This window comes from Corvus moneduloides, unplaced genomic scaffold, assembly GCF_009650955.1.
Source record: "Corvus moneduloides isolate bCorMon1 unplaced genomic scaffold, bCorMon1.pri scaffold_110_arrow_ctg1, whole genome shotgun sequence".
NCBI classification, from domain to species: domain Eukaryota; kingdom Metazoa; phylum Chordata; class Aves; order Passeriformes; family Corvidae; genus Corvus; species Corvus moneduloides.
This window is the reverse complement of record NW_022436877.1, coordinates 25,414-45,111: the sequence shown is the minus strand read 5'-3', so window position 1 is coordinate 45,111 and position 19,698 is coordinate 25,414. Positions and strand designations below refer to the sequence as shown.

General features: G+C 60.3%; 1 protein-coding gene across 3 annotated transcripts; it reads left to right on the top strand.

The window, feature by feature from the left end:
- The first annotated feature begins 1,039 nt into the window (after positions 1-1,039).
- Positions 1,040-19,005, top strand: SRRT (serrate, RNA effector molecule). 3 transcript variants are annotated; one of them, XM_032097736.1, is made up of 20 exons: positions 1,040-1,167; positions 1,869-1,988; positions 2,877-3,002; positions 3,461-3,616; positions 5,223-5,411; positions 8,277-8,446; positions 9,637-9,806; positions 10,102-10,218; positions 10,905-11,040; positions 11,449-11,660; positions 11,779-11,840; positions 11,914-11,992; positions 12,243-12,494; positions 13,752-13,949; positions 14,951-15,104; positions 15,757-15,950; positions 16,385-16,544; positions 17,539-17,631; positions 17,969-18,074; positions 18,780-19,005. In XM_032097736.1, exons 2-20 carry the CDS (start codon positions 1,870-1,872, stop codon positions 18,853-18,855), a joined length of 2,769 nt encoding a protein of 922 aa, XP_031953627.1. In that variant the 5' UTR covers positions 1,040-1,167; position 1,869; the 3' UTR covers positions 18,856-19,005. The 3 variants fall into 3 exon arrangements, with proteins under 3 accessions (XP_031953627.1, XP_031953628.1, XP_031953626.1); XM_032097737.1 differs by lacking the exon at positions 1,040-1,167 and adding an exon at positions 1,268-1,363 and having other exon boundaries at positions 10,947-11,040; XM_032097735.1 differs by lacking the exon at positions 1,040-1,167 and adding an exon at positions 1,268-1,363.
- Positions 19,006-19,698: the final 693 nt, after the last annotated feature.

Genomic DNA, 19,698 nt, shown 5'->3' with positions numbered 1-19,698 from the left:
GGGGGCTAAAGGGGGCACTGGGAGGGACTGGGGAGGACCTAAAGGGGGACTGGGAGAGACTGGGGGGGGACTGGGGGGGATAAAATGGAACTGGGGATAACTGGGAGCCACTGGGAGGAGCGCGAGGGTGGAATTACTGGAATAACGGAGGGCCAGGGACCAGTACAGACCAGTGCAGACCAGTAGAGGCCCACATGAGCCTCCGCAGACCAGTATGGGACCAGTAAAACACCAGCACAAGCCAGTACGGGCCTGTACAGACCAGTAAAGGACCAGTAAAAACCAGTACCAGGATCTCACCAGTCCCTACAAATATTCCAGATACTTGGGAGCACTGGGAGGGCACTGGAAGCACTGGGGTGATACTGGGAGGTTACTGGGGGCACTGGGAGGGCACTGGGAGGGCACTGGAAGCACTGGGGTGATACTGGGAGGTTACTGGGGGCACTGGGAGGGCACTGGGGGGGCACTGGAAGCACTGGGGTGATACTGGGAGGTTACTGGGGGCACTGGGAGGGCACTGGGGGGGCACTGGAAGCACTGGGGTGATACTGGGAGGTTACTGGAGGCACTGGGAGGGCACTGGGAGGGCACTGGAAGCACTGGGGTGATACTGGGAGGTTACTGGGGGCACTGGGAGGGCACTGGGAGGGCACTGGGGGGGCACTGGGGGGGCACTGGAAGCACTGGGGTGATACTGGGAGGTTACTGGAGGCACTGGGAGGGCACTGGGGGGCACTGAAAGCACTGGGGTGATACTGGGCGGTTACTGGAGGCACTGGGAGGGCACTGGGGGGGCACTGGGGGGGCCCTGGGAGGGCACTGGCAAAATGGCGGCGCCCAGGGCGGCCTCAGGAGCCGCTTTGCGCCTGCGCGGAGCCCGGCGAGACAAAATGCCGGCCGCCCTGCGTCACGTGACCCGCGCGGAGAAGATGGCGGCGCCGAGGCGGAGGGGGCGGGGCCTGCGCGCGCGCGCGGGAGCGGCGGCCAATGGGAGGGCGGCGGCGGCGGCCGCGGAGCGCGAGACCTCCGGGCGGCGGCCAGAGCGGCCCCCGCGACCATAGAGAGGAGCCCGCCCGCGGCCCGCGCCGCCCTCCGGGACCCGCTCCGAGCGGCAGCCGCGGCCTGAGCGGATTCCCCGCCCCGTTTGTACCGGTGCAACCGCGGGTAAAGCCCCGGCGAGCGCGGATAGTGGAGAAGCGGCGCGGCTCTCGCACGTGCCCAGAGCGGCCGCCGCCGTTCCCCCTCCCCCCCGTCGCGTTCCGACGGCGCCATTTTGGCGGCGCCGCTCTGCGTCACTTCCGGCCGGCGCGGGCCGGAAGCGAGCGGGCAGCGGCGCGCGGGGCCGGGGCCGCGCGGGCAGGTCCGGGGGGTCCCCGCGTGACGTCACGGAGAGCGGGCGTGACGTCACTGTGGCTGTTGGGGGGCTGCGGTGGGCGGGGGGATCGAGGTTGGGGGGTGCGGGGGGTTTGGGGCCGTTGGGAGGCCGCAGAGGATCATGGGAGGGGGGATTTGGGGGTCCTGAGGGGCTTTGGGGGGTCGTGGGGGGTTTTGGTTGGAGCCAGGAGGCCGCGGAGGATCCCGGGATGGGGGATTTGGGGGGCTCGGGGTGGCCCGAAGGGTTTTGGGGGCGGAACCGGGGGGTCCTGGGCGGCTGGGGGGGGGGGGGGGGCCGGGGACTCGGAATTGGGGGGTCCTGGGAGGGTCTCGGGTTTGCGGGGGGCCTCGGGGGGGTCGTTTGGGGGAACCCGGAATTACCCGGTTTTGGGGTAATTTGTGGGTCAGGAGTGTCCTGGGGGGTCAGTTTTGGGGGTGTCTCTGTGCCCGTCCCCGCTGTGACCCCCCCGTGACCCCGGGTGTCCCCCCAGGATGGGGGACAGCGATGACGAGTACGACCGGCGGCGCAGGGACAAATTCCGGCGGGAGCGGAGCGACTACGACCGGTCCAGGGAGAGGGACGAGAGGAGGAGGGACGACTGGAGTGACCGGTGAGGGATTGGAGTGACCAGTGAGGGGGATTGGAGTGACCGGTGAGAGGGACTGGGGGCACTGGAGTGACCGGTGAGGGGGACTGGGGGCACTGGAGTGACTGGTGAGGGGGACTGGGGGAGCTGGAGTGACTGGTGAGGGGGACTGGAGTGACTGGTGAGGGGGACTGGAGTGACCGGTGAGGGGGACTGGAGTGACCAGTGAGGGACTGGGGGTACTGGAGTGACCGGTGAGGGGGACTGGAGTGACCGGTGAGGGGGACTGGAGTGACCGGTGAGGGACTGGGGGTACTGGAGTGACCGGTGAGGGGGACTGGAGTGACCGGTGAGGGGGACTGGAGTCACCAGTGAGGGACTGGGAGGACTGGAGTGACCGGTGAGGGAGACTGGAGTGACCGGTGAGAGGGACTGGGATGACTGGAGTGACCGGTGAGGGGGACTGGAGTGACCGGTGAGGGGGACTGGAATGACCGGTGAGGGGGACTGGAGTGACCGGTGAGGGGGACTGGAGTCACCAGTGAGGGACTGGGAGGACTGGAGTGACCGGTGAGGGAGACTGGAGTGACCGGTGAGGGACTGGGGGCACTGGAGTGACTGGTGAGGGGGACTGGAGTGACTGGTGAGGGACTGGGGGGGCTGGAGTGACCGGTGAGAGGGACTGGGAGGACTGGAGTGACCGGAAAGGGGGACTGCAGTGACTGGTGAGGGACTGGGAGGATGGGAGTGACCAGTAAGGGGGACTGGGGGGACTGGAGTGATCGGTGAGGGGCACTGGAGTGACCAGTGAGGGGGACTGGGGGGACTGGAGTGACCAGAAGGGACCTGAGTGACCAGTGAGGGACTGGGCGGCACTGGGGGGTCCCTGATTCCCAGTTTATCCCAACGCAGGGACTGGGAGCGGGGCCGGGAGCGCCGCAGCCGGGATTACCGGGACTACGACCGGACACGGCGGGAAAGGTTCTCCCCCCCCCGGCACGAGCTGAGCCCCCCCCAGAAACGGCTGCGCAGGGACTGGTGAGAGACCCCCAAAATCCACCCCAAAATCCCCCAAATCCACCCCAAAATCCAGCCCCAAGCCCCTCAGAAACGGCTGCGTGGGACTGGCGAGAGACACTTCCAAAATTCTCTGAATTCACCCCAAGATCCCCCCATAAGATCCCCAAGATCCCCTGAATTCACCCCAAGATCCCCCCAGCCTTTTCCTCGGAGATGACCATGGAGTGACCGTCCCACGGCCTCCTGTGACCCCCCCTGTGTGGCCCCAGAGATGACCCCGGCAGTGACCCCTGAGCCCCCAAATCCCAGTGACCCCGACCCCAGTGACCCCCCGTGGCCGCACTGTGACCGCTGGGCTTTCTGTGGCCGCAGGGATGACCCCGGCAGTGACCCCTGAGCCCCCAAATCCCAGTGACCCCTGACCCCAGTGACCCCCTGTGGCCACACTATGACCGCTGGGCTCTCTGTGGCCGCAGGGATGACCACGGCAGTGACCCCTACCACAGCGGCTACGAGCTGCCCTACAGCGGGGGCGGGGCCGGCCCCACCTACGGCCCCCCCCAGACGCCCTGGGGCCCCCACGAGATGCAGCACCAGCTCCTGCAGCACCAGCTGCTGCCCATCCAGGCCAGGTGAGCCCAAAACCTCCCAAAATCACCCCAGAATCACACTCAGGGCCCCCAAACCCCCCCCCCCAAAAAACCCCAAACTTCCCCAAGCTTCCTGAGCCCCAAAAACCTGAAATCTGCCCCAAAACCCCACACGGTGAAGCAGCAGTTGCTGCCCATCCAGGCCAGGTGAGGCCAAAACCCCCCAAAATCACCCCAAAATCACACTTGGGACCCCCAAAACCTCTGAACTCCCCCCCGGGTCCCCCAAACTCCCCCTACAACAACCCCAGATTCCCCCATAATCGCCCCAAACTGACCCTTAGTGACCCCAAACCTCTCAATGCTGGGCCCAAACTGCCCCGTAGTGACCCCGACCCCCCAGTATTGATCTTAGGGTTCTGATAGCAACCTTAAACTGCCCCATACTGACCCCAAAGCAGTCCATAATGACCCCAAACTCCCCCATAATGACCCCAAGCCCCTCATACTGATCCCAAACTGCCCCATACTGACCCCAAACCGACCCCAAACCCCTGTACTGACCTCAAAGCCATCCACACTGACCCCAAAGCCGTCCACACTGACCCCAAACTGTTCCATACTGACCCCAAACTGTTCCATACTGACCCCAAACTGCTCCATACTGACCCCAAAGCCGTCCACACTGACCCCAAACTGTTCCATACTGACCCCAAACTGCTCCATACTGACCCCAAAGCCGTCCACACTGACCCCAAATTGCTCCATACTGACCCCAAAGCTGTCCATAATGACCCCAAACTCCCCCATAATGACCCCAAGCCCCCCATACCTACCCCAAACTGCCCCATACCTACCCCAAACTGCCTCATACCTACCCCAAACCCCCCATACTGACCCCAAACTGCCCCATACCTACCCCAAACCCCCCATACTGACCCCAAACTGCCCCATACCTACCCCAAACCCCCTGTACTGACCCCAAACTGCCCCATACCTACCCCAAACTGCCCCATACCTACCCCAAACTGCCCCATACCTACCCCAAACCCCCCATACTGACCCCAAACTGCCCCATACCTACCCCAAACTGCCCCATAATGACCCCAAACCCCCCATACTGACCCCAAACTGCCCCATACCTACCCCAAACCCCCCATACTGACCCCAAACTGCCCCTTTCTGACCCCAAACTGCCCCTTTCTGACCCCAAACTGCCCCTTTCTGACCCCAAACTGCCCCATACCTACCCCAAACTGCCCCATACCTACCCCAAACTCCCCCATAATGACCCCAAACCCCCCATACTGACCCCAAACTGCCCCATACCTACCCCAAACCCCCCATACTGACCCCAAACTGCCCCATACCTACCCCAAACCCCCTGTACTGACCCCAAACTGCCCCATACCTACCCCAAACTGCCCCATACGTACCCCAAACTGCCCCATACCTACCCCAAACCCCCCATACTGACCCCAAACTGCCCCATACCTACCCCAAACTGCCCCATACCTACCCCAAACCCCCCATACTGACCCCAAACTGCCCCATACCTACCCCAAACTGCCCCATACCTACCCCAAACCCCCCATACTGACCCCAAACTGCCCCGTACTGACCCCAAACCTGTCCCAACCGCCCCCAGGCTGGGCACGATTGCCGAGGTGGACCTGGGCCTGGCCCCGCCGGTGATGAAGAGCTTCAAGGAGTTCCTGCTGTCGCTGGACGACGCCGTGGACGAGACGGAGGCAGTCAAGCGCTACAACGACTACAAGCTGGACTTCCGCCGGCAGCAGCTGCAGGAATTCTTCCTGGCGCACAAGGACGAGGAGTGGTACGTGCTGGGGGGGCTGAAGATGTTCTGCACCCCCCGAAAAATGTCATTTGTCCCCAAAAAATCGCGGGATTCTGGAAAAATCGGTGCCCAGAATGAGGCCGGCAGCTAAAAAATGGGGTATTCCTGGGAAAATCGTGAATTCCTGGGAGAACGGGGTATTCCTGGGAGAATGGGGTATTCCTGGGGAAATGGTGAATTCCTGGGAAGATGGAGAATTTCTGGGAAAATGGGGTATTCATGGGGAAATGGTGAATTCCTGGGAAAATGGTGAATTCCCGGGAGAATCAGGTATTCCTGGGAAATGGTGAATTCCTGGGAAAATGGGGTATTCCCAGGAAAATGGCAAATTCCCAGAAAAACGCCATCCCCAAAAAGGGGTTGGCATGCCAAGAAAAAAGAGTTGGGTTCCCCAAAAAATTGTTGCGTTCCAAAAAACGATTAGAGCCCTTAAAAAACCAACTTGTGGGAAAAAAGTTGTGTTCCAATAGTAAGGATTTGTCACCAAAAAAACTGGGGTCTTAAAAAACTTTTGGGTTAAAAAAAAGTAAAGCTGGAAATCCAGAAAAATCTTGCATCCACCAGGAAAGTGTGTGCCAGAAACAGTGGTGGAATCCCCCAGGAAAGTTGTGCAGCCAAAAAAATTGGATTAAAAGAAAAAGTTTGGCAGCTGTAATAAAAAATTTGGAAGCCTTAAGAAAAATAGTGTGTCCCCCCAAAAAATCTGTGTTCAAAACAAATGGGGTAGGTAAAAAGCCTTGGAATTCAATAGGGAATCATGTTTCAAAAATGATGCTGGAACTCACCAAAAATTACCCAAGAGGAAGTCTACAGTTAAAAAAAAGTGCATCCCAAAAAATCTCTGTGTATGCCCCCAAAAAATGGGGTAATCCCCTCAAAAAATTGCACCTGAAAAAAATTGTGCACTGGGAAAAAAAAATCTCGCACCCCAAAAGATTGGTAGCTCAAAAAAATTCGTGCATCTCCCCTGAAAATTCTGCCAATTTTGTACTTAAATTTTGTACTTAAAAAAAACTTGTGCAGTGAAAAAAAATTTCCGTGACTCCAAACCAAACTTCTGGGTTTCCAAAGCAATGTTTACAGCCCAGAAAAAGTTTTGCCCCCCCTAAAATGCTCTAATTCCAAAAAAAAAAAAAAAAAAACCCCAATTCTCCACCCACAAAAAATATTCTGGACCCCAAAAATCCCACCCCTCCCCTGCTGCTCAGCCCTCCCCTGCCCTGTGGGGTGTCTTGGTTGGGATTTGGGGTGGATTTTTGGGGTCTGTCGGGATTTAACGCTTCCCTTCTCTCCCAGCGCTGTGGGGAGCCGGGTTTGGGGCGGTTTTGGGGTGGATTTTTGGGGTCCGTATGAATTTAACGCTTCCCTTCTCTCCCAGCGCTGTGGGGAGCCGGGTTTGGGGCGGTTTTGGGGTGGATTTTCGGGGTCTGTATGAATTTAACGCTTCCCTTCTCTCCCAGCGCTGTGGGGAGCCGGGTTTGGGGCGGTTTTGGGGTGGATTTTTGGGGTCTGTCGGGATTTAACGCTTCCCTTCTCTCCCAGCGCCCTCGGGAGCCGCGGAGCCGCCGGGCGGGGCAGGCAGAGAGGGCGGGGCCGCGCACAATGCGGCGAGGTCACAGTGCAGGACGCAGCCAGGGACCTTTGTTGTTTTATTTTTGGGGGGGTTTGTGCCAAAAAAGCGGCCGATTCAGGGCCGGGGTTTTAAAAACGCCGCAGTTTTTTTCGGGGCCCGGCGGACGGCGACGCTCGCGGCGAGTGTAGGTATGACCCCCCCTCCCCACCGTGGGACACCTGGAACACCTCGGAACGCCCTCAAAGACCCCATAAACAGCTCAGAACCACCCCAAAACCACCCCAAAACGTCTCAGAATGCCCAGAAACGCCCCAAATGCACCCCAGAAACCCCTAAAATGCTCTTAAAAGACACCTCAGAACACCAAAAACACTCTCAAAAGTCCCCCCAAACCACACCAAAAACGTGTCCAAACACCCCCAAAACTCTGCAAAAACACTGTGAAAAGACCCCCAAAAACATGTGAAAACACCCAAAGCAGTGCAAAACCACCCCAAAACGTTCCTAAAAATCGCCACAAGCCCACATTCAGTACACGTCCGAAAAGACCCCAAAAAATCCAAAAAACACCTTTCAAATGCCTCAAAACACCCCAGAAAATGTTCTCAAAAGAGCCTCAAAACCAGCCCAGAACAGCAAAAATGCCTCAAAAATCCCTCCACACCCACAGCTAAACCCCTGAAAGTGCACGAAAACCACACCCAAAACGTTCCTGAGAACTAAAAAACTGTCTAAAATTCCTGAAAACGTCCTAAAAGCCCCCCAGAAACACCCCAAAAACATTTCTGAGAACATTCTCAAATCACCACTAAGACCGACCCACAACACCTCAAAAATGCATGAAAAATCCCCCCAAAAGACCCTGAACACATCTCAGAACACCAAAACCACCCCAAAACCTCAACTCCCTCTGAGGGGGCTCAGATCTCCCCCAGTTTAGGGGATGCTGAGGGGTCCTGTCTGTAAGAAATGGGGATCCCCCCACCCCAGTTTTACCAGACTCGGGGTTCCCCCATAAATTTGGGGTCTCCCCAGACCAGGAATCCCCCTCCCCACTTTACCAGTTTTGGGCTTCTCCCTCCCCAAATTCTCCAAATTTGGGACCCCCTCTTCCCCCACTCCCACCAGTTGTGGCCTCCCCCTTCCCAAATACTCCAAACCGGGCTCCCCCCTCCCCAAAAACCCCCGATTTGGGGTGCCCCTCCATAACCGTGCGGGTCGGAGGGGTTTTGAGCAGCGCCCTGAGCCCCGTTTTTCCCCCCAATTCCCAGGTTCCGCTCCAAGTACCACCCGGATGAGGCCGGGAAGCGGCAGCAGGAGGCCCAGGCTGCCCTCAGGAACCGCCTCGGGGTCTTCCTGTACCTGTGGGAGCATGGCTGGTTCGACAACCTGCTCCTGGACATCGACCGTGCCCCCCAGATCATCAAAACCCTCGATGCAGGTACCCCAAAAATATCCCTGATATCCCAGAAATCCCTTTCACACCCCTCAGAGACAACCATCGGTGGTGGCAGCCCAAAAATACCCCGCAAAATCCCCCCCCGACACCCCACATCTGTCCTGACACATCGAAAGTTCCTTCCTAACACACCAAAAATATCCCTGACATACCAAAAACCCTCCCTGACACTCCAGAAAGAAACCTTTAAAGTATTCCTGAACCCCTTGAAACACTTCAGACCCGTTCTTTGGGGTTTCTGACCAATTTTGGGGTGTTTGTGCCCCATTTCCCTGTTTCTTGACCCATTTTTTGCATGTTTCCGTGAGTTTTTAACCTATTTTTGGGTGGTTTTAATCCATTTCAGAGGTTTTTAACCTATTTTTGGGTGGTTTTAATCCATTTCAGAGGGTTTCTGAAACTGGAAACTGTGAGGGGAGAAAAAGGCGGGAAAGTGTGAGGGGAGAAAAAGGCGGGAAAGCGTGAGGGGAGAAGAAGGTGGGAAAACGTGAGGGGAGAAAAAGGCGGGAAAGCGTGAGGGGAGAAAAAGGCGGGAAAGCATGAGGGGAGAAAAAGGCGGGAAAACGTGAGGGGAGAAAAAGGCGGGAAAGCGTGAGGGGAGAAGAAGGTGGGAAAACGTGAGGGGAGAAAAAGGCGGGAAAGCGTGAGGGGAGAAAAAGGCGGGAAAGCATGAGGGGAGAAAAAGGCGGGAAAGTGTGAGGGGAGAAAAAGGCAGAAAAGCGTGAGGGGAGAAAAAGGCGGGAAAACGTGAGGGGGGCAAAAAAGGCGGGAAAGCGTGAGGGGAGAAAAAGGCGGGAAACTGAGGGGATGGTGTGGAGGGAGGTCATGAGGAGACACCCATTTTGGAGCATTTCTGACCCAATTTCAGATTGTTTTAGTCCAATTTTAGGTATTTTTAACCCATATCCACATGGTGGGTAGCTGGTTTTGGGAGCTTTAAAACCAATTTTTGAGGTTTTTTCCACCCAATTTTTGGTTTTTTTCTCTATTTTCCGTGGTTTTCCCTAGTTCCAGCAACGGTTAAGATGGAGAGGGTGTCAGATCCCTCCCCCCCTCAATTTCTAATCACATTTTCTGGAATTTCTGACCCATTCTTAGGTGATTGTAATCCATTTTTAGCTGTTTTTAACCCAGTTTTGGTGGATTTTTCCCCAATTTTCTGTGTTTTCCAGCGGTGATTAAGATGGAGGGGGGAACAGAGCATGACCTGCGGATCCTGGAGCAGGAGGAGGAGGAGGAGCGGACAGAAAAGGCCGAAGGCCCCAAAAAGGAGGAGCCGCGGCCGCCAGAGCCCCCCGGGAAGGGCCCCACTGAGCGCCCTGACGGCGACGACAGCGCCAAGGTTGGAGGCTTTGGGGTCCCCGTGGGGATTTTGGGGTTCCATGGGGAATTTTGATGTCCTTTGGAGTCCCTTTTGTCCCCTGGTGTCTCTTTTGGGGTTTCTTGGGGACTTTTTCAAGATCTCTTTGATCCTCTGGGGTTCTTTGAGGTCCTTCTTGGGGTCGACTTGGTGTCATTTGGGGTGACTTTTGGGGTCCCTACGGTCTGTTTTAGGGCCCCCTGGGATGTTTTTGGTGTTGGTTTTTGGGGCTCTTTTGGGGTCTCTTTGTTCCCCTTTGACCCCCTGCTCCCTACAGGCCGAAGGGGCGGAGCCAGGGGCGGAGCCTGCGACAGGGGCAGGGCCGGAGGAGGAGGAGGAGGGGCCAGACAAGGGGCCCAAGGCCGAGGAAGGTGACAAGGAGGGCGGGGGCAAGGTCAGTGGACACGCCCCCAACTGACCACACCCATCGAGCCACACCCCACAAAGCTCCACCCACACCCCCCAGAATCTGATAACGCACTGCCCCTTTTCTGTTAAACCATGCCCCTTTCTGGCAGCCCCACCCCATCGAAAGCTCCTCCCCTTCAAGCCCCTCCCACGTAGGCTCCGCCCACAATTAAGTCACTTTAGGCCCCTCCACTTCCTCTTAAGGCCCACTCCTTCATCCCTGACCACACCCCTCTTAGGCACAAACCACACCCCTTTCACACAAGCCACACCCCTCTTAGGCACAAACCACGCCCCTTTCACACAGCCCCACCCATTCAGACCCAAACCACGCCCCTTTCACACAGCCACACCCCTCTTAGGCACAAACCATGCCCCTTCACGCAAGCCACACCCCTTCAGACCCAAGCCACTCCCCTCTTAGGCACAAGCCACACCCCTTTCACACAAGCCACACCCCTCTTAGGCCCAAGCCATGCCCCTTTCACACAGCCCCACCCCTTCAGGCCCAAGCCCCGCCCTTTCACCCCTGGCCACGCCGCAAGTAGAGCCAAGCCCTGCCCCTTTCCATTCGGCCCCACCCCTTTAGCCCTGACCACGCCCCTTTTAGGCACAAGCCCCGCCCCTTTCCATTCAGCCCCACCCCTTTAGCCCTGGCCACGCCCCTTTTAGGCCCAAGCCCTGCCCCCTGATGCCCGCTGGTGCCCCCCGCAGGCGCGGCCGCGTCAGCGCAGCCGGGACAGCGAGGACGGGGACAGTGACAGTGGGGACAGCGAGGGGGGGGCGCGGAGACCCCAAAACAAGGACGGTGAGGGGGCCTGGGGGGTCCTGGAAGGGACATTGGGGACATTCGGGGGCGTCTCCTTGGGTTGGGTGTGTCCCTGACGTCCTGGGGAGCTTTCGGGGTCTCTGGGGGATTTTTGGGGTTTTCTGTGGGAGGGGTTGGGGTCTTCAGGGGGAGTTTGGGGGGATTGAAGGGACTGGGAGGGTCTGGAGTCTCTGGGGGGGTTTTGGGGTCTTTGTGAGGAGTTTGGGGTCTCCTGGGCATGTTTGGGATCTCTGGGAGTGTTTTGGGGTCCCTGGAGGGGTTTCTTGTGGCCTCCTGGGGGGTTTTGGGGGCTCTGGGGGCTCTAAGGGCACTGGGATTTTTGAGGGGGGGTCTCTAAAGTGTTTTTGGGGTGTCCCCTCTGACCCTTCCCCCTTGTCCCCCCCCCAGAGGAGCCCAAGGATGACAAAAGCCACCCTGAGGACGACGCCGGGACCCCTCCCCCTACGACCACCCCGTCCCCACCCCAAAAACCCAAGGAGGGGGTCCCGGGGGCAGCCCCGGGGGGGGTCCCGGACCCCAAACCCCGGCCCCTGCACAAAACCTGCTCTCTGTTCATGCGGAACATCGCCCCCAACATCGCCCAGGCCGAGATCGTGGCGGTGAGGGGGGTCCCGGGGCCACTTTTGGGGGCCCGGGGGGGCTTTTGGGGGGCTCAGGGAGGGGCTGAGAACCCTGAAAAGCCCCCCCTAAAACCCAAAACCCGCCCTGTCCTCACAGCTGTGCAAGCGCTACCCCGGGTTCATGCGCGTGGCACTGTCGGAGCCACAGCCCGAGAGGAGGTGATTTGGGGGAAATTTGGGGGCATTTTGGGGGGATTTTGGGGTTTTTGGGCTCACAGGGAGTCTTTTCCAGGTTCTTCAGGAGGGGCTGGGTGACCTTTGACCGCAGCGTGAACATCAAGGAGATCTGCTGGAGCCTGCAGAACATCCGGGTGCGGTTTGGGGCAAAACCGGGTGGATTTGGGGTTTTTGGGGGCTTGGGGGTGAAACTGGGGAGGAATTTGGGGGGATCGTGAGGTTGTTTTTTGGAGGAGTTGTAAGGTTTATTAAGGGATTTTTGGGGGGGGATTTTGGGGTTATTTTAAGGTTATTTTGGAGTTACTTCAGAGTTACTTTCAGAATGGCTTCTGGGATAACTTTGGGATATTTGGGGATAATTCTGGAATGTTTGGGAGTTTCCAGCTCAGGGAGTGCGAGCTCAGCCCCGGCGTGAACCGGGACCTGACGCGCCGCGTCCGGAACGTGTCCGGCCTGACCCAGCACCGCCCCATTGTCCGGCACGACATCAAGCTGGCCGCCCGGCTGGTGCAGGCGCTGGACGCCCGCGCCCGGCTCTGGTCACCGCCAGGCACGGGCACGGCGGGACAGGAGCCGCCCGGGGACAGCGGGGACACCCACGGGGACACCGAGCCACCCCCTGCCACCGAGCCCGGGGTGAGGCGGCCCTGGGGACGCTGTGGGGCCACGGGGAGGGTTCTCTCGAGGGGCACTGGGGTCCTTCCTGCGTCCTGGATGTCCCCTGGATGTCCCCTGGATGTCCTGGGGTTCCCCAATGTCCCCAGTGCTCCCCCTGTCCCTGATACCCCAACGTCTCCTATGTCCCCAATCCTCCCATGTCCCCAATATCCCCAGTCCCCCAGTGTCCCCAGTGTCCCCTGGGATGTCCCCAATACCCCCAGTCCCCCATTGTCCCCTGGCTGTCCCTGGGATGTCCCCAATATCCCCAGTATCCCCAGTGTCCCCTGGCTGTCCCTGGGATGTCCCCAGTGTCCCCAGTGTCCCCTGGCTGTCCCCGGGATGTCCCTGGGATGTCCCCAATATCCCCAGTATCCCCAGTGTCCCCTGGCTGTCCCTGGGATGTCCCCAGTGTCCCCAGTGTCCCCTGGCTGTCCCCGGGATGTCCCCGGGATGTCCCCAATATCCCCAATATCCCCAGTGTCCCCTGGCTGTCCCCTGGCTGTCCCTGGGATGTCCCCAATATCCCCAGTATCCCCAGTGTCCCCTGGCTGTCCCCGGGATGTCCCCAATATCCCCAGTATCCCCAGTGTCCCCTGGCTGTCCCCGGGATGTCCCCAATATCCCCAGTATCCCCAGTGTCCCCTGGCTGTCCCTGGGATGTCCCCAATATCCCCAGTATCCCCAGTGTCCCCTGGCTGTCCCTGGGATGTCCCCAATATCCCCAGTATCCCCATTGTCCCCAGTGTCCCCTGGCTGTCCCTGGGATGTCCCCAATATCCCCAGTGTCCCCAGTGTCCCCTGGCTGTCCCTGGGATGTCCCCAGTGTCCCCAGTGTCCCTATTGTCCCCTGGCTGTCCCTGGGATGTCCCCAATATCCCCAGTATCCCCATTGTCCCCAGTGTCCCCTGGCTGTCCCCGGGATGTCCCCAATATCCCCAGTGTCCCCTGGCTGTCCCTGGGATGTCCCCAGTGTCCCCAGTGTCCCTATTGTCCCCTGGCTGTCCCTGGGATGTCCCCAATATCCCCAGTCCCCCAGTGTCCCCTGGCTGTCCCCAGGATGTCCCCAATATCCCCAGTATACCCATTGTCCCCAGTGTCCCCTGGCTGTCCCTGGGATGTCCCCAATATCCCCATTGTCCCCAGTGTCCCCTGGCTGTCCCTGGGATGTCCCCAGTATCCCCAGTATCCCCAGTGTCCCCGGGCTGTCCCCGACGTCCCCCGCGGTGTCCCCAGGCGCAGAACCCGGTGCTGCGGCACATCACCGATTACCTGATCGAGGAGGTGAGCGCGGAGGAGGAGGAGCTGCTGGGCCAGGGCCAGGGCCAGGGCCAGGGCCAGGGCCAGGGTCCGGGGGCCACCCCCGCCGAGGACGCGGCGCGTGAGAGCCACCCGGCCGAGGTCACCGTGGAGCGCGACGAGAAGCTGCTCAAGGTGCGTCCCCAACGTCCCCAAAGCGTCCCCAAAGTGTCCCCAAAGTGTCCCTGGGTGTCCTGTCTGGGTCATTGGGTGTCCCCAGCGTGTCCCGGGGTGGCCCCTGACTTCTCCTGACCCTCCGTGACCTCTTGATGTCCCCTCAGTGTCCCCAGTGCCACCTTCCTGCAGGTCCTGGGCCGTTGGCTGCTGATGCTCCCTTGTCCCCAATGTCCCTTCCACATCCCCAATGTCCCCTCAACATCCCAAATGTCCCCAAATGTCCCCAGTGTCCCCAGTGTCCCCTCAACATCCCCAATGTCCCCTCAACGTCCCCAATGTCCCCGAATGTCCCCAAATGTCCCCAGTGTCCCCTCAACATCCCCAATGTCCCCTCAACGTCCCAAATGTCCCCGAATGTCCCCAAATGTCCCCAGTGTCCCCTCAACGTCCCAAATGTCCCCTCAACGTCCCCAATGTCCCCAAATATCCCCAGTGTCCCCTCAACGTCCCCAATGTCCCCGAATGTCCCCAAATGTCCCCAGTGTCACCTCAACGTCCCCAATGTCCCCTCAATGTCCCCAATGTCCCCAAATGTCCCCAGTGCCCCCAGTGTCCCCAATGTCCCCTCAACGTCCCCAATGTCCCCAAATGTCCCAAATGTCCCCAGTGTCCCTAAATGTCCCCAGATGTCCCCAATGTCCCCAATGTCCTCAAATGTCCCCAGTGTCCCCTCAACGTCCCCAAATGTCCCCAGTGTCCCCAAATGTCCCCAATGTCCCCGTAACGTCCTCAGTGTCCCCAGATGTCCCCAGTGTCCCTGTAACGTCCCCAATGTCTCCTCAATGTCCCCGTAACGTCCCCAATGTCCCTTCAATGTCCCCTATGTCCCCAGTGTCCCCAATGTCCCCAAATGTCCCCGTAACGTCCCCAGTGTCCCCAGTTGTCCCCAATGTCCCCAATGTTCCCAGTTGTTCCCAATGTCCCCAGTGTCCCCGTAACGTCCCCACGTCCCTGTGCAGGTGCTGGACCGGCTGCTGCTGTACCTGCGCATCGTGCACTCCGTGGATTACTACAACACCTCCGAGTACCCCAACGAGGACGAGATGCCCAACAGGTGCGGGATCATCCACGTGCGGGGCCCGCTGCCCCCCAACCGCGTGTCCCACGGCGAAGGTGAGCCCAAAACTCCAAACACGGCCCCAAATAACCCAAAAAAACCCCCCCAAAAACCCCCCAGACCTGACCGCGTGTCCCACGGCGAAGGTGAGCCCAAAACCCCAAAACCAGCCCCAAATAACACAAAAAAACCACCTCAAAAACCCCCCAGACCCGACCGCGTGTCTCATGGCGAAGGTGAGCCCAAAACCCCAAAACCAGTCCCAAATAACCCAAAAAAACCACCTCAAAAACCCCCCAGACCCGACCGCGTGTCTCATGGCGAAGGTGAGCCCAAAACCCCAAAAACGGCCCCAAAACCCCCCAAACAACCCAAAAAAGCCCCCCCAAAACTCCCCAGACCCGACCGCGTGTCCCACGGCGAAGGTGAGCCCAAAACCCCAAAAACGGCCCCAAATAACCCAAAAAAACCACCCCAAAAACCCCCCCAGACCTGACCGCGTGTCCCACAGCAAAGGTGAGCCCAAAACCCCCCGAAATTCTCAAAAAAACCCAAAACTCCCCTCAAATCCCCAAAAGGAAACCCTAAAACCCCCCCAGTGCTCCCAATATCCCGTTTCTATTGCGTTTTCTCCTTTTTAAAGCCGTTCCTAAGGGGTTTTAAGGGGATTTTGGCCGCTCCCAGTAACCCCAGGATGTCCATCCGCAGTGTCCGAGTGGCAGCGGGGCTTCGAGGCCCGGCTGGCCCCGCTGCTGGCCGGCCCCGGCGCTGTCCCCGAGGAGGAGGCGCTCAGGCTCGGCCGCAAGGACCCCGAGCAGGAGCTGGAGAAATTCGTCAGCGCCAACACGCAGGAGCTGGGCAAAGACAAGTGGCTGTGTCCCCTCAGCGGCAAGAAGTTCAAGGTTTGGGACATTTGGGGACATCCCTGGGGTCACTGAGGACATCCCTGGGGTCACAGGGGTGCTTGGGGTCACCCTCAGGGTCACTGGGGACACACAGGAGCTGGGCAAGGACAAGGGGCTGTGTCCCTTCAGCGGCAAGAAGTTCAAGGTTTGGGACATCTGGGGACATTTGGGGACAGTGGGGGGTCAATGTCCCCAATGTCCTCGATGTCCCCCGTTCCCTCCATGTCCCCCGAGTGTCCCTGGTGGCCCTGGCTGTCCCCAGTGTCCCCAGTGTCCCCCCAGGGCCCCGCGTTGGTCCGCAAGCACGGCTTGAGCAAGCGCGGGGACGGGATAGGGCTGGGTGACCTCTGGGTGACCCCTGTGTGTCCCCTGGATCCCCCTGATCCCTGTGGGTGTCCCCAATGTCCCTCGATGTCCCTCGATGTCCCCAGGGCCCCGAGTTCGTCCGCAAGCACATCTTCAACAAGCACGGCGACAAGATGGGCGCCGTCCGCAAGGAGGTTCTGTTCTTCAACAACTTCCTGATGGACCCCAAGCGGCCGGCGCTGCCCGAGGGGGGCAAGGGCGGTCCCAACGCCGGCCCCAACGCCGGTCAGTGCCACCTCAGCGTCCCCCGTGCCACCTCTGTCACCTCCTGTCCCCCCCAGCCCTAGCGCCAGTCAGTGTCCGTGCCACCCTGGGCTCTGCGGGTCACCCCCTGTCACCTCACACAGTGTCTGGGTCACTCCTGTCCCCTCTGGGGTCACCCTGTCCCCCCCTGGGGTCACTCCTGTCCCCCCACAGGGTCACCCTGTCCCCCCCTGGGGTCACCCCTGTCCCCCCCGGGGTCACCCTGTCCCTCCTGGGGTCACCCTGTCCCCCCTGGGGTCACTGGTCACCGTCTGTCCCCTCCCCCGGGCTCTGTGACACCCTCTGTCCCCTCCCCGGTCACCTTGGGGCACCTCTGGGGTCAGTGTCACCCCTGTGCTGACCCCACTGATCCCCTGGTGACCGCGCTGACCCCACGGTGACCGCGCTGACCCCACTGACCCCCTGGTGACTGCGCTGACCCCTTGGTGACGCCGCTGACCCCACTGTGTCCCCACTGACCGCGCTGACCCCATTGTGACCCCGCTGTCCCCACTGTGACCCCACTGGCCCCCTGGTGACCCCACTGACCCCACGGTGACCCTGCTGTCCCCACTGTGACCCCACTGACCCCCTGGTGACTGCGCTGACCCCACAGTGACCCTGCTGTCCCCACTGTGACCCCACTGACCCCCCTGGTGACTGCGCTGACCCCATGGTGACCCTGCTGTCCCCACTGTGACCCCATTGACCCCCCTGGTGACTGCGCTGACCCCACGGTGACCCCGCTGACCCCACTGTGTCCCCACTGACTGCGCTGACCCCATGGTGACCTCACTGTGACCCCGCTGTCCCCACTGTGACCCCACTGGCCCCCTGATGACCCCACTGACCCCACGGTGACCCCGCTGTCCCCGCTGTGTCCCCACTGACCGCGCTGACCCCATGGTGACTGCGCTGACCCCACGGTGACCCCACTGACCCCATGGTGACCCCGCTGTCCCCGCTGTGTCCCCAGGCCTGGCCCCGGGGGCGCTCCCGTACCCCCCCCAGTCCCCGCAGGGGTTGATGCCCTATGGGACCCCCCGGCCCCCCATGCTGGGCTACGGAGGTACCGGGGCCGGGGCTCTGGGGGGGATTTGCGGGAGCTTTGGGGGGTCTTGGGGGGCTTTGGGGATAATTGGGGGGGAATTTAAAGGGGTTTGGAGGGGTTTAGGGAGGGGGATTGCGGGATTTGGGGTGGTTTGGGGGTTTCTATGGTGTTCTGGGGTTGTTTTGGGGTGTTCTGGGGTGGTTTTGGGGTCTCTGGGGTGGTTTTGGGGTGTTTTGGGGAGATTTGGGGTGGTTTAGGGTGGTTTTGGGTTGTTTTAGGGGATTTGGGGTGTTTTTGGGGGATTTGGGGTGCTGTGTGGTGTTTCTGGGGTCTCTGAGCCCCTTTTCCCCCCCAGGCTCCCACCCGTACCCCCCCGGGCCCTACGGGGGTCGCGGCAGCTACGAAACCTTCCGGGGCCAGGGGGGGGCCGGGGGGGGGTACCTGAACAAACCCCGCAGCAGGTGAGGGGAACCCCAAAACGGGGCAGGAACCCGAAACTGGGTGGGGGGGGGAACCCAAAAACGGGGAAAGAACCCGAAACTGGGGGGAACCCAAAATGGGGCAGGAACCCGAAACTGGGCAGGGGGAACCCAAAACGGGGCAGGACCCCGAAACTGGGGGGGGGAACCCAAAACGGGGCAGGACCCCGAAACTGGGGGGGGGAACCCAAAACGGGGCAGGAACCCGAAACTGGGGGGCGGGAACCCCAAAACGGGGCAGGAACCCGAAACTGGGGGGAACCCAAAAACGGAGAAAGAACCTGAAAGTGGGGGAGGGTGGAACCCAGAAATTGGGAAAGAACCCCAAAGTCGTGGGGGGAATCTAAAAACGGGGGGAGGGACCCCAGAAGTGGGGGGTGAACCTAAAAAATGGGGGAAAAACCCCAAAAGCACGGAGAGGGACCCAAAAATGGTGGGGGGGGGGGGGGGGGACGACCTCAAAAAGGGAGGGAAGAGGCCCCAGAACTGGGGAGGAACCCCAGAATCAGGGGAGAGCTTTAAAATTGGGGGTCCTGACGCAATTTTGGAGGTTTTTAATGTAATGTGGGGGGGGGATCACACCCAAATTCGGGGAATTCAGACCCATTTTGGGGTCGGGGCGGATTTCGGGGTCCCTTTTGGGGTCGGGGTGGATTCTGACCCCCCCTGGCCCCCCTCTGCCCCCAGGATGGTGCGGGGCGACCCCCGGGCCATCGTCGAGTACCGGGACCTGGACGCCCCCGAGGACGTGGATTTCTTCTGACCCCTCCCCCCGCTCGGGACCCCCCCGGGACCCCCCTTTTGATACTCCCCGAGTGCCCCCGGCCCCATTTGTACGACCCCGCCCCAAAACCCCCCAGATCCCCCACAGAAAAACCCCAAATAAAGACCCCGCGGGGCAGCAGCACCCACACGGCCGGGGGCCTGGGGGTCCTGTTTTGGGGTGGCTTTCGGGGGGTTTGGGGGCGTTTTAGGGGAATTTTTGGGGTTCGGGGCTCTGCGTTGAATTGGGGGGGGGGTGTCGGTTCTGTGGGGGTGGATTTTGGGGGTCGTTGGTGGATTTCGGGGGTCACTGGTGGATTTTGGGGCAGTTTTTGGGGTTTTTTGGCGCTCAATGGGGCCGGCCCCCGCCCCATGACGTCACAGAGGCGGGGCTATCACAACTTGATCGTTTATTGGCTCATTATTTCGGCACCTCGACCAATCAGCGGCGACGCGCCGCCCCCCACGGCGGATCAACCAATCAAGAGACGGGGAGCAGGAGCGGCGGCGCGCCATTGGCTGTAGTCCAGCAACAGCCGTGACGTCATCGGGATGGCCTCCTGTGCCCAATCAGCGGCGAGGACGCGAAACCGATTGCTCCCATTGGGGGGCGGATGGACCAATGGGGAGAAGGCAGGGAGAGGCTCCGCCCTTTTCTTAAAGGGGCAGCGCTTGTGGGGGGGCCCAGTGCTCCCAGTGACCCCCAGTGCTCCCAGTGACCCCCAGTGCTCCCAGTGACCCCCAGAGCTCCCAGTGACCACTTCCGGTCACTCCTAGTCCCTCCATCCCCTTCTAATCCCATCGCAGCCCCTCCCCAGTCCACCCCAGAGCTCCCAGTCCACTT